Source organism: Orcinus orca, chromosome 3, assembly GCF_937001465.1.
Source record: "Orcinus orca chromosome 3, mOrcOrc1.1, whole genome shotgun sequence".
Lineage (NCBI taxonomy): Eukaryota > Metazoa > Chordata > Mammalia > Artiodactyla > Delphinidae > Orcinus > Orcinus orca.
Genome location: NC_064561.1, coordinates 133,628,602 through 133,642,697, shown reverse-complemented (window position 1 = coordinate 133,642,697; position 14,096 = coordinate 133,628,602). Strand labels below are relative to the sequence as shown.

The 14,096-nt window shown below is 35.3% G+C and overlaps 1 protein-coding gene across 1 annotated transcript in view; it reads right to left on the bottom strand.

Annotated features, from left to right (window-relative positions):
• ADAMTS6 (ADAM metallopeptidase with thrombospondin type 1 motif 6) overlaps positions 1 to 14,096 on the bottom strand; it is a 266,593-nt gene that overhangs the window by 46,610 nt on the left and 205,887 nt on the right. The window contains exons 18-19 of the mRNA XM_004270746.3: positions 5,299 to 5,462; positions 4,735 to 4,873 (exon numbers count right to left, since the gene is read on the bottom strand). Coding sequence (XP_004270794.1) covers positions 4,735 to 4,873; positions 5,299 to 5,462 — 303 coding nt within the window. The remainder of the gene's footprint in view (positions 1 to 4,734; positions 4,874 to 5,298; positions 5,463 to 14,096) is intronic.

Here is a 14,096-nt window from a genome sequence, read left to right as displayed (position 1 = left end):
AGAGGTATTTGCATCTGAATGTAAATTATTTGAAGACTAAATAAACCTTCAATTAGCCTCAAAGGCAGTACTTCTGAACCGTGGCTACACATTAGGGACCTTTTAAAAATCTGATGCCCAGACCATACTCCCAAGCACTTAAATTGGAATCTCTGGGGGAGGGCCCAAGCGTCAAAATTGTTTAAAGTTCCCCAGGTGATTCCAATGTGCAGCCAAAACTGAGAATCATTGCTTTAGGGAAAGCATTTGAAAAAATGAAATTTCAAGCTAGTAAAGGAGAAATTCTTGAGTGGGGAATATATCATGTTGCTCTATTGATGATGTCAACTGATGAAAAAGCTCTCTTCAAGGTAAAGGACCATTTTTATTACGAGAGAAAATGCTACATTAAAAAAAAAAAGAAATCACTAGACTTCTAAGTCTTGATTTCAGCGTTACTTCACTTGAGTATTACTGTAAAACAGGAAAAACAATAGCAGTGCCTGTCTCATGGTGCTATTGAGAATAGCAAATGAAACAGGGAACCAAAAAATGTTTCATAAACTGTAAAGTTCTATTTGTCATTACACAGCTGAGCTAGAACCATTTATCCTTAAAAACACTAGGTGTAATGTGATTACAACTGTAATATGGATTATTACCTAAAGGATATGTTAATTTGTTTTAATAGACATTTATTTTATGAAATCTAAGTATCTAGCCCAATGTTTCTTGAAGTATGGTTGCTGAACCAGTATCACCAGCATCACTTGGAAATTTGTTAGAAATGCAAATTCTTGGGAGTCTTCCCCAGACCTACCAAATCAGAAACTGGAGGCAGAACGTAGCAATCTTGTTTGAACAAGCCCTCCAGGTGATTCTGATGCACACTACAACTTGAAAACCACACATCTAGCCAAACATCAGTAAAAAGAGAGTATATATAACTAAAATCAAAAGATGAATAAACATCATTTTTTCAATCTTTAAAAGTCACAGTGCAAAGGCGTATCAGCATAAATTACTACTTAAAAAAACTCCTAAAGCTTTGTATTTTAAAATAGTACAGTTCTCACTACCTAGCCAAGCTTTATCAATCAACACATTAATCACGAATACAATAGTAGTATATAAATTTAGGAGTCAGATTAATTACAGAGTATAGAAACAAAACTCTAGTGGGAGTAACAATGGTTCAGAAAATAGTCCAGTTTTAATTGTCTCAATGGAAAAGGCATAACTGTATCTTAAAAATCACATTTATCCTGAAGACAACACTCCACAGCATCTCAATGTTCTTATTCAGGCTAAGGAAGTGTGTCAGCACTGACTCAGAGAAAAGACCATTTCTTGGACTGAATCACTAGCAGTGTTTCCTGCAGTCTTAGATTTGTCACTGGGTCTGCTAAGCAACAGAAAAACAATCTCAAAACTTCTTATCTTAAAAGATCTCGTAAGAGAAAATATCAACATTGCTCCCAAACTCAAAGTCCAAAGGTCGTGAGAACATTGAACAGTCTTGTGAGACTGCAATAGAAAGTTCTTTGAGATCTTTCTTGTTCCCTCTTTTTCCATTTTAAAAAGTTTTGGCAGTATCAAGATACCTAGCACCACTTTGGAAAGATGAGAGTGGAGTATCCCTGTTAAGAACACACGTTAGTATTCATCCTTAGTTTCTGAGTGAAAACTGAGAAGAAATGACTTTTTCCTGAAAGATTCCTTAACAACAGATGAAGTTCCATTTACCATTACTGAGCAGATGACTCTGGCTCTCTCTTTGATCAAGATTCCTGAGTCCTAAGGGATTTTCCTTTCCTCAATCCTAAGCCTCCTGTATTTAAAGAACCTTGGGTTAAAAGTGGGGGTATGTGTAGGAAGAATAACTCCAATAATTGATATCTGTACTCTATATTCTAGGAAATATTTCCAACCTATTCAAAGTAAACAAAAGAATATAATCAAAATTATACTATCTTTCCCTGACAATTGCTTTGCCCCACCTTACAAAAAAAATAACAATTCTAAACTCTCATTTCCCATACTGGGAAGAATAACACAAATATATAATTGCCAAAATAATTAATTCCTTTTGTTCATTCACTTATCTGTACGCATTTATTGAGTTCCTAGTATGTTCCAGACATTGTTTTAGATACAAAATGAGTCTAGAAAGATGCATAGACTTCAGTGATGAGGACGTGGATTCTATGTGTCTAGAGTGCTGTTTCAGTTTCTCTGTCAACCAAGACCAGTGGTACTCAAACTTGAGCAAGCATCAGAATCACTTGGAGAACTTGTTAAGACATAGATTTTGGGGCCCCACAAAGAGAGACTCTATTCAGTAGGTCTGAGATGGGGCCCCCAAATTAGCATTCTAATAAATTCTCAGGTGACATTGATGCTGCTGGTTCGGGGACCACACTTTGAGAACCACTTACCAAGAAATGCAGCTCATCACACTATGCCTGCTGATTTTCAAACACTGTACATCTCTCTTCCAAACAAGGCAATGGCCTTAGAAAGGCTTTTTACTCACAACTGAGCAGAATTACAGTTCCCAGAACCACCTCAAATACCTAGGATTAGTAGCTCCAGAAGAGAAGAAAGAAGTATAAAAAATAAAGAGAAAATTCTCTTTCCAGGGGCTTTGCTCCCTCCTTGTTTTTCTTTTCTTTTATGCCCCATCACAAGAAATCACTCTTCTATTATGATTTCTCAATACAAGTGTTATGGAAAAGAATAACACACATTCAGATTTTTCATACTTCTTTACTTTAATAAAATCATAGTTTTTCTTCTAAATTCAGTTCTCTTGGCCTTCTCCCTCACCCCTTTTTTGTTGGACTATCTCCTTTCTGAACAGAAGAATAGAGTTAGAAGGAACACTGAGAATTCACTTAATCCCTCCTTGGCCTCAGACAAGACTGAATCTAAACCATCCCCAAATATAGCAATTTTCAGTACAAAGATGAACAGGCACTAAGAAACTCCCATTCAACATTCTGTCACATACTTGAAGATACTATCATAATATACTTTCCCTCAGCCCTCTCTTCTCCAAGCTAATCAACCTCGACATTTAGACTACTTCATTAGATTTCCTGAACTTTAAATTATTTTGATTCTTTAATAAGTTTATCCCACCTTACCTCAGGGCCTGAATTATGTATTTACTGTTATCATGAAGACTTCTTTTTGGTATATGAAAAGGGGAAAGTTAATTTATAGATTAAATAAAAAGGAATTTAATTGGAACAAAGAAATATATATATATATATATTATATATATATATATATAAATGCCACTATAATATAATGGCATTCACTTGAACAATTAATTTCAAATATCCTTTATTTTGTTAAAAGAAATAGTAAAGCCCTATAGTTTTTAAAACTTTATAAATCACCAGCCATTTTATACATAAAACGGATGGGAGTTAGAGATCTTTTTAAATATGCCACAGATTACACATAACCATGTTTCATGACACTTCACACAGGAGGAAAACATTATTATTGTTCATTTGCTTTTTTTTGCATAGTGTTTACTACTTAAGTTGGAGTTTATCCATGATTTAATTTTGTATGAGTCTAAAATTACTGAATGTATTATTGTGATTATTCACTTCTGTGAAAATAATTTCTCTGATTCAAGCTTTGAGAATCAGAAGTGTTTAGAGAGTCAGTGAGTACAGGACAAGATAGGATGAAGTCCATGTACATCATGTGTTTCTGAGTGGTTCAGAAAAGAAAAATAGGTAAAACATTGGAATACGGGGTAAAATGGGATGATTCACTTTAGTTCCATCTCTCCCATTCTAAATATCACTATTCAAAATTTAATCTTTGCTTTCGGAATGGTGAGGTGCTCTAGTCCAGCGCAGGCCTGAGGGATAGGTTTTGTCTCCTTGCCTATTGGGACCAAGGTGTACGGTGGAGGCGATGCATTTAGTCTCCAGAGAGAAGGAAGATGCTGCTTGCACAGCACTTCTACTCACCAGTCCATGCAGCAGCAAGGGTGTTGGCTTTGAAGGAAGCCAACTGTCCTGCTCTCCCAGCCAGAGGTAAAGAATTGCATTGGTGGCCACTAGAGGGAGGAGGATTAGGAATAGAGTAAATTGTGGGGAAAAGGCACCCATGAAAAACGCACATGGGACAACCAACACATCACCAACCACCGCCTAGCAGCTACCTCTCTGAGGGACTATCATGGGGTCTGCAAACACCATTAACCCAGAGACCCAGACACCAGTAATTATTGTAGTATCCCAGTATATAGCCCCTTAACTTGGATGGCTGCAGAAGGGAGTTTGAATAGTATTGTGGGAAACATACAAGCACACAAACACAAACACACAAGCACACAGACATACATTCTCATCCCCCATTACAAGACGTTACATCTGTGCCGTCTGATTCTTGCTCATTTTCTTATTTAAAACTCTTGATGTTCTTTACCAAGAATGTGTTCACGAAAAGCAAACAGCCCACCTTCAAGATAGTCTTGGGAGAAGCACCAGCAGAGACACTCATTGTGCCAAGATGTATTTTACCAACAAATCTGTACAAATTACATGAGGTTAAAAACAAACGGAATATAATATAATTAAAGCAAAGTTTCTTTTGCTAAATTACAGCTTGAAGCAAACCTGCAAGAAATATTTCCAATTAGCTTCTTTAGCAAACAAAAGCATAGCTCAGAATGTTTTGCTTTCCATCCTGCCCTCTGGGTGGGCTGCCTAGTGGGTGTCTTACCTCCAGCACAAGTAGCTGAGCATTCTGACCAAGGCTGATGATTCCATGTAAAGCCAACTTCATTGTCTCCACTGCCCGTCCGGGTGATGGGAACGTTGAATTTATACCTAATTCCCAAATTCTGTTCCTGAAGCAGAACCTGACATTGAAAACAACTGGTGAAGATAATTAAAATACAATGAGCCTTTATTCAGATATTTACTATTTCTTTTGAAGAAGAAAATGTCATAATGTAAGTCTTAAGGGAAATTTAAGACAACTTTTAGAACACATGCAATTATACTGAATTTTCTACTTCCGTTTTCATGGGTAATTTGGAGCCATTTCTCTCATTTGCCTTATTTGGTTATAAAAATATTATTCAAGCAGGCATTGAAAAGATCAGTCATATGGAAAGAGCACTATGGTCTTAACTTTACACAGACTTTTACACCCTTGGGCATACCATTTTACCTTTATTTACTTTAATTTCACCACTTTAATTTCAAATGATAAAGCCTGCCCCTTCCTACTTCACAGGGCAGATTACAAAGATTAGAAATGAAGCGGCAAAGGCATATTTACCATGACAATGAGATTTTCTGAGGTGGGACCTAAAGCTTCTAAGGATTCTGGTTCGTCGGTTGGCCTCTTATAGTGAAAAGCTGTCCCAGCAACATCGAACTTCCTAGGCCAGTCAATAGTCCAGGCACCATTAATATAGTAATCATCCCCTTCAGATTTTAAAGCTAAAAAAAAAAAATAAAAAATCACTGTCTACCTAAAAATATGAAACTTCATTTACCACAATGTCACTCATTAATCACTGCACTGAAGTGTACAATGAATATCTATTTCCATTTCGAGACGGGAATCTTTTTTTTTTTTTTTACAGACAACACCAACAATTTATTTTTTGTTACTTCGATATACATTGTGAAGTGATTTCTAATGAGGTGCCAGGAATCCTACCACAGAAACAGAAATATTTAGTAATCTCCAGCCACCGTTGGTAGAAATTCAGTAAGTACATTTTCTCATAGATAATGATGCTATATAATTTGGTAAAGTAGAAGTACTATGATTCACCTGCCAGTGAATTAGTGTCTCAGAAAATACCAAAAAATGCATATTAGATTATTCAAAGTCAATAAAAGTTTTCCCACAAGAAAACATCAGACTCAGACAACTTTGTACAGAGTAGTTCTACCACACATTCAAGGAAAAAATAATTTCAGTTTTTCACAAAACTCTTCCAAGAGGATAGAGAAAGAGAATATGTCCAATCTCATTTTATGAGCCCAGCATTTTCATGTTCAAACCTGGCTAGTCAAATAAGTAAAAATTATGCAACAACAGCACTCTTGAACAAACATGCAAAATGTAAGTAATTAAATAAAATATTAGCAATTGGCATAAAGTAATATAGAAGTTAATACATCAGAAGTAAGGTAAGCTTATCCCAGGATTACAATGCTGGTTTAATAATAGAAAATCAATTAATATACTTTTTCATATTATTAAAGGAAGAAAGGCAGATGATTACCTTAACAGAGGCAGAAAAAGCATTTTAAAAAGTTCAATATTCATATATGATTTAAAAGAAATTTTAGTAAACTAGGAAAGCGTGAAACTTCATTAATTTTATAAAAGGCAAACAAAAACACTCAAACAAAAATGTATAGTAAACATCAAACCTAAAGATGTAATGTTGAAGGCATTTTCTTTAAGATCAGGAAAAAGTTAAGGATGCCTGTTACCATCACTTTTATTCAACCATTGACTGTGGGATCTAGCTAGTGTAACAGAGTAGAAAAAAAAAGAAATAAAGGCAATGAGGAAGGAAAAGAAGAGCCAAAAGACTCAGTTTTTTTTTTTTTTAAGATGATATAATTTTCATCTTAATGTAAAAAATCTAAAAGAAATTATAGAAAAATAAGACATTTAATAAGAAAATTTGGCAAGTTTTGATATAAAAATCAATATATGAAAGTCAGTTGTATTACTACATCAGGAAGAGCAGTTATAAAGCAGTTTTAAATAAGGACATTCTCAGTGGCAACGAAAAATATAAAAATAGTAATAATTCTATCAAAAGGCAGGCAAACCCTTAGTGGAGTTAATTATGAAATTTTAATAAAAATCATCAAGGCTGATCTAAACAAGTGGAGAGAAATAAACTGTTCTTGTAAAGACTCAATTTTGCCTGTATTAAGCTATAGATTTAGTGACTTTCAATAAAAATTCCCAAATGGTTGTAGAGAGCACTGTGGTGCTGCAGGGCCTGGTAGCACTTATCAGCAGGAGGTGGAAGCAGGGAGAAGAGGAAGGGATCAAAAGTTCACAGAAGTGGACATTCAAAAGTGGATATAGTATATAAGGCAAAAACCCTATCAGCTGACTATATTCTACACAAGGGCCTGAAAGACCTTCCACTTATTAGAACAATAAAGAACGTGCTGGGGCTTCCTTGGCGGCGCAGTGGTCAAGAATCTGCCTGCCAATGCAAGGGACACAGGCCCAAGCCCCGGCCCGGGAAGATCCCACATGCCGCGGAGCAACTAAGCCCGTGCACCACAACTGCTGAGCCTGTGCTCTAGAGCCTACGAGCCACAACTACTGAGCCCACGTGCCACAACTGCTGAGCATGCGCTCCAGATATGTATCTATTAACATATTATAGCAATCTAATAGCATATTAGAATTGGCCCTGCACCGCAATGAAGAGTAGCCCCCGCTCACTACAACTAGAGAAAGCCAGCGCACAGCAACTAACACCCAACACAGCCAAAAATAAATAAATAAATAGATAAATAAATAAATAGATAAATAAATAAATAAAGGAATGTGCTGGTGAGACAGGCACCAGCATCACTGGGATGCTCTTCTCTTTAAGCTTGGAACTATCATTACAGAACTGGGCTCGCAGACAGCAATGGGGATGATCCCAACATACTAGAGGTCAGGAGGTATGGCGTAACTATTAGAATGGAGGTGGGTACAGTTATCACAAACAATAACAAATTAGCATGGCAGTCAGGAGTAGTCATGGAGATATTTAACAGAATACAGTCTTCCAAGGGGCCCAAGAGATGGGCACTTTTCTGAGCCAGACCCACTGAGCTTAAGCAGAGGCTGGGTGACCAGGAGATAGGATCCTACAACATCACAACACCACAGCACTCAGTGGTAATTTTTCCTCACCTTTCCTCAAAGGACGTAAAAGCCATTACCAGCAGGGAAAGGGAAAATCCAAATATACTGAGGACTGTTGGGCACAGGGACTGAGTTGACCTGAAGTGGCAAATGGTGCCCCTTGTTTAGGATAAGACCACGTAGAAGTAAAGTAATAAAAGGAATTTTGACCCAGGTCCAGCTCACAGAGTGTCCACTGAGTCCATGAATCCAGTCAGTGGTCATTTCTCTCAGACCTGAATTTAAAATGGAAACAGGGGGCTTCGCTGGTGGCGCAGTGGTTGAGGGTCCACCTGCCGATGCAGGGGACATGGGTTTGTGCCCCGGTCCAGGAAGATCCCACATGCCACGGAGCAGCTAGGCCCGTAAGCCATGGCCGCTGAGCCTGCGTGTCCGGAGCCTATGCTCCGCAATGGGAGAGGCCACAACAGTGAGAGGCCCGCGTACCGCAAAAAAAATAAAATAAAATAAAATAAAAATAAAATGGAAACAGTATACTTGGTAGCTGGCATAACCTTCACATTTATCTCTTGATCTGTAAAATAACACCTATCCCAGTGAGGAAGACCAGGTTGAAGTCTCTGAAACTTCTCTCCTTCCCCCAGCTAAAACAGTAAACTACAAACAATATTGCATCTTGGAGTGGGGGCGGGGGTGTGTGTGTGTGGATTGCCAGAGATGAATGCTACCCATAAGGTCTTAAAGTGTGCAAGGGTGGTGGTCTCTACCATATACCTATTTACTTCACTTGTGTGGCCCCTACAGAAACTAGATAGATCTTTTTGGATGATAGTAGTCTGTTGCAAACTCAACCAAGGGGTACTGTTGCTGTGCTGGATATAGAGATGGGATTCTTGACCATTTTCTTAATCACAAATTAAAATAGTAATTTTCCATGTGAATGTCAAGAAGATATTAAGTATTTATAATGTTATTGATAGAAAGGAATGAAAGGCTTATCTATAGGAATAAAAATGTGGAACTAGCAAGGGAAATTATGACTAAAGGAATAACTGGGGATGGAGGTGGGGTTAGAGAGCAGATTTTCCTGTCCAAATATTAAAACAGTAATTATACAAATATGGGGTGGGAACAACCTGTGGTATGGTACACAGATGGACAGAACAACAGAACAAAATGGACAGTTAAGAAATAAACAAAAGTACATATGGGAATTAATATATAACAAAGGAAGCACCCTAAATTAGTAAAGGAAGGATAACAAGAAATGGAACTAAGACAAAAGACTAGCTTTTTGGAAAAAAAAAAATGCTGAATTTGTCTCATTCTTTATATAAGAATAGATACCACAACTCCATTCCTAGGTATATATCCTAAAGAAGTGAAAATAGGTACTCAAACAAATATATGTACACACATGTTCATAGTAGCACTATTCCCAATAGCCAAAGGTAGAAACAACCAAATGTCCATCAATGGATGACTGGATAAACAAACTGGGGTATATACAATACAATGGAATAACATTCAGCCATAAAAAAGAATGAAGAACTGTACATGCTTCAATGAGGATAAGACTAAAAAAAAATTACACTGAGTGGAAGAGGCTGAGGCTAGACATAAAAGGTCACATATTTTATGCATCTATTCATAAGAAATATCTAGAAAAGGTAAATCTATAGGGACAAACAGCAGACTGGTGGTTGCCAGGGGCTGGGGAATGGGAAGTAACTGCTTACTGGACACCGGGTTCCTTTTGGGGTGATGAAAATATTTTGGAATGTACTAAATACCAGTACGCTGTTCACTTTAAAAATGTTTGAATTCTATGTTATTTGGATATTACCTCAATAAAAACAAAGTTTAAAAAAAAGAGAGAAAAGAATAAATACCAGATGGGTAAATATTTAAATGTAAACATAGTTAAATCATAAAATGGTAGGAGAAAATGTAAGAGTACTTTTTAAAAAATAATATTGGGGTATTGAAAAGCTTTTCTAAGCATGACCAAAACCTCAGAAAGTATAAAGAAAAAGATTAGTAGATATGCATGCATAATTTTTTAAACCTCTATAGGAAAAAACATATAAAAAAGTTTAAAAATATGTGATAGAAAAAGGGTTATTAGCACTACTATACAAAAACTTCTATAAATAAATGAGTGATAATTTTGATAATGATTATGATGCTTTGACAGTGACAAACATGTCAGTTTAATTTTTTTGTTAGTATGCTAGCTTCTTCAAAAACTTTATCAGGCCAGATAAACAAGAAGGCCCAAAGGACTAAAAGGGTCATGATGCAGAGAGTCTCTGACTCTCTGGACCTCTGCCACTTGTTCTTAAGAGTATAGACCATTTTCATTCCCCCCACCCCCATCTGCCTGGCAAATATATCTGTACTTTCTTGACTTCACATATGTTATAAAATTCATTTGATTGTCAAAAATAAATCTAATTAATCCTTTGAGATAAGAACATGTTAACGAAATTTAAGGATTATTTAGTCTTAAATTTGTCTTGTATTTAAAATTTTTTATTTTCAACTCTCACAGTAATTCTCTGTCTCATTTGAAACATCAAAATTACTTGGTTATATAGGACATCTGAGCCTGTATCACATGAAACAGTAAAAATAAAAACAAAACCTCTAGCAGCTTTGAATTCTCCTTCAATTTAAGCTCTCACTTTCCATTTTCCCATCTACTCACTTAAGGAATCCTAACTCACCTTTGCTGGTACCATAACGTAGTTCAGAAAAACACCAAACATTTAAGAAGGACTGAATAAGAATTTACTAAGGGAGGAGGATGTGGCATTATGGACAAAGAATTATCAAAGGGAAAACATCTGATGTCTTATTTTTGTTTTGATTCTTGCTGATGCAGAAAAGAATCTAAAATTATGCTATAAAAATAAAGGAGTCTTCCTAAATAAAGGAAGGAAGAGCCTGATGATACTGGTATTCTACCTAAAGATGCATTCTAGATATAGTCTTATTTTTAAAAGATTTAAGGAAAAACAGGTGGTATTTTAAGGGGAGTAAGAACTCAACCAGATTTCATAAGGGTCTCTGCAGAGTCTAAATCTGTCTCAAGGGATCAAACATCAAATAAACAGAATTTCCACTTCTTTACAGAGGAAATAACTGGGATTGGACTTGCCCTCCAATTATAAATAACTAGAAAACTCACAAAATATATGAATCAGCTGTTTTTAGACATTGGCCAGGACTGTGCAGGACTGTGACACAGGCAAAAAGGAACACAAGGTGAGTCTCATAATCTCCCTAGCTTCCTGCCTGGAGGCACTTTCTGTCAGTGTAGACCATGAGAACCCAAGCAGAGGATGGTGGTCTCACTGAGTTAAGGAGACAGAGATCAGAAACTGGGAAGGCTAAGATACTTGGAATTTGCAGAACCAGAGAATTAGAGTAAAAGGAGGGAATCTGTTGCTGAATAGTAATCCATGTATGCATAGGATAAAATTCCATGAAGCCAGGCCAAAAAAACCACCAAAAAACAAACAAACAGAAACGAAAACAAAAAACTAGATAACCACAAGCAGAAAAATTTCTCGAGAAAGAATTCAGAGAGTTTCAACCACTAGGGCATTCAGCAGAGAATCATGCCTTTTTAGTAGGGCTGAGCAACTCTAGAATTAAGGCTACTCTGGACTCACCTAAACAAAGCTCAAATACAAGCCTCAAAGATATCAAGCTCATCAACAAGTTAGTTATCACTCTTTAAAGGATAAAACAACAACAACAGCAAAATCCAGACTCTCAATAAAAATATATTCACAATGTACAACATCCAGTGAAAAATTACTACAACTGGCAAGAAAGGGGAAGATATGGTACAAACCACGAAGAAAGCCAAGTAAAAGCAACAGACTCAGAAATGATAGAAATTATGGAATTAGCAGAAAATAACTTTCAAACAGCTATTATAAATATACTCAAGGAATTTAAAGGAAAACAAATATAATGAGAAAAAACTGGAAGATATGTACAGATGGATGCTCAGATCTACACAAAGAAAGTATGCCAGATACAATAAATATGTAGGTAAATAGAAAATAATTTTTCTTATTTTTAAATTTTTAAAAAGGATAACTGACTCTTTAAAACAAAAATAATAACAATGTATTGTAGGGTTTATAACATATGAAAAAGTAAAATGTGTTTTTAAAAAATAGCACAAAGGATGGAAGAAGACAATGGAAGTAAACTGTTATAAGCATCTTGCATTATACATAAATGGTATAATATTATTTGAAGGTATATTGTGATAAATTAAAGATGCATTTTGTAAACTCTAGAGCAACCACTAATTAAATAGAAAAAAGAAGTATAGCTAATAAGCCATTAGTAGAGTCCAAATGGAATACTATAAAACACTTGATAAACCTAAAAGAAGATATAAAAGGAGAATAAAGGGAAAAATACACGGAACAAATAGAAAAACAGCACAATGGTAGACTTAAACCCAATGATTTTAACAATTACATTAAATATAAATGATCCAGACGTGGAGCTGACAAACTATGGTCCACCACCTGTTTTGTAAATAAAGTTTATTGTAACACAGTCATACCCATTTATTTATGTATTATCTGTATCTGCTTTCACACTACAATAGTAGAACTTAATAGCTGAGATAGAGACTTCATGTCCTGTAAAGCTGAAAATATTTACCATCTGTGCCTTTACAGAAAAAGTTTGGCAAGCCCCCCATTTAGAGACTGTAATTGAAAAAGCAAAGATGGTTAGATACAATAAGAAATCAGAGTCAAACTACATGTTGTCTAAAAGAAACATATTTAAAGTTCAGAAACACCGACATGTGAAAAGTGGATGGATGGAAAAGAATTTACTATGCAAGCCCTAATCAGAAGAAATGTGGGTGGCTAGATTAGGATCAGTCAAAATAGATGAGGGTCAAAGAATATCATCAGAAATAAAGAGGAACATAGGATAATTATGAAATGCTCAATACATCAAGAAAATCTAACAATCTTAAATGTCTATACACCTAACAACAAACTCTGAAAATAAATGAAGCAAAACCTTACAACTAATGGGAGAAATAAACAAATCCACAATTCTAGTTGGAGATTTCAACATGATTCTTTCAATATTTGCTGAAACAAGGAGGCAGAAAATAAATAAAAATGTATAAGACTTGAACAAAACTGTCAACCAATTTAATCTAATTGACATTTATGGAATACTAAACCCAATACCACCATAATATACATTCTTCTCAAGTGCGCATGGAATATTCACTAAGAGATACCATATTCTGGGCCATAAAAACACACCTCAACAAAAGAACTAAAATCATACAAAGTACCTTATCTGTCCATAATGGAATTAAGAAAAACCCCCAAATATTTGGAAATTGAATAATACCTTCTAAGCCATGTGTCATATGGTAAATAAAATATTTTAAATTGAGTGTTGGAAAAAAATATATCAAATATATGGGATGAAGTTAAAGCAATGCTTAGAGGGAAATTTATAGTGCAAAATGCCTATTTTAGGTTAGAAAAAAGATCTTTAAGATCAATAATCTAAGTTTCTATCTTGAGAAGCTAGAAAAATAACAAATTAAACACAAAGTGAATAGCAAAAAGGAAAAAATAAAGAGAAGAGTGGGAATCGATATACTGGAAAATGGAGAAATAACAGAAAAGTCATTTAAACCAAAAGCTTGTTCTTTGAAATGATCAATAAGGTTAATAAACACCTCACTAGAACAATCAAGAAAAAGAAGATACAAATCACCAATGTGAGGAATGAGAGAAGAGCCATCACTACAGATCCTACAGGCATTCAAACAGAATAAGGGAATATTATGCACAAAATTATGCCAATGAATTCAACAACTTTATATCTATTGCAGAAACTGAATTTTTCATTAAAAACTTCCCACAAAGAAAACTCCAGCCCAGATGGCTTCACAGTTGAATTCTATCAAACATTAAGAAATAATACCAATTTTACCCAGACTTTTTCAGAAAATAGAGAAGAAAGGAATATTTCCCAACCAACTTTATGAGGACAGGTTTATCCTAATATAAAAACCAACAAATATGTTATAAGACTACAGACCAATATCCTACATGAACATAGATGCAAATATTCTTAACAGAATATTAGTAAATCAATTGTAACAATATATACAAAGGATAATAAATTTATGACAAAGTGATTTTTATCCC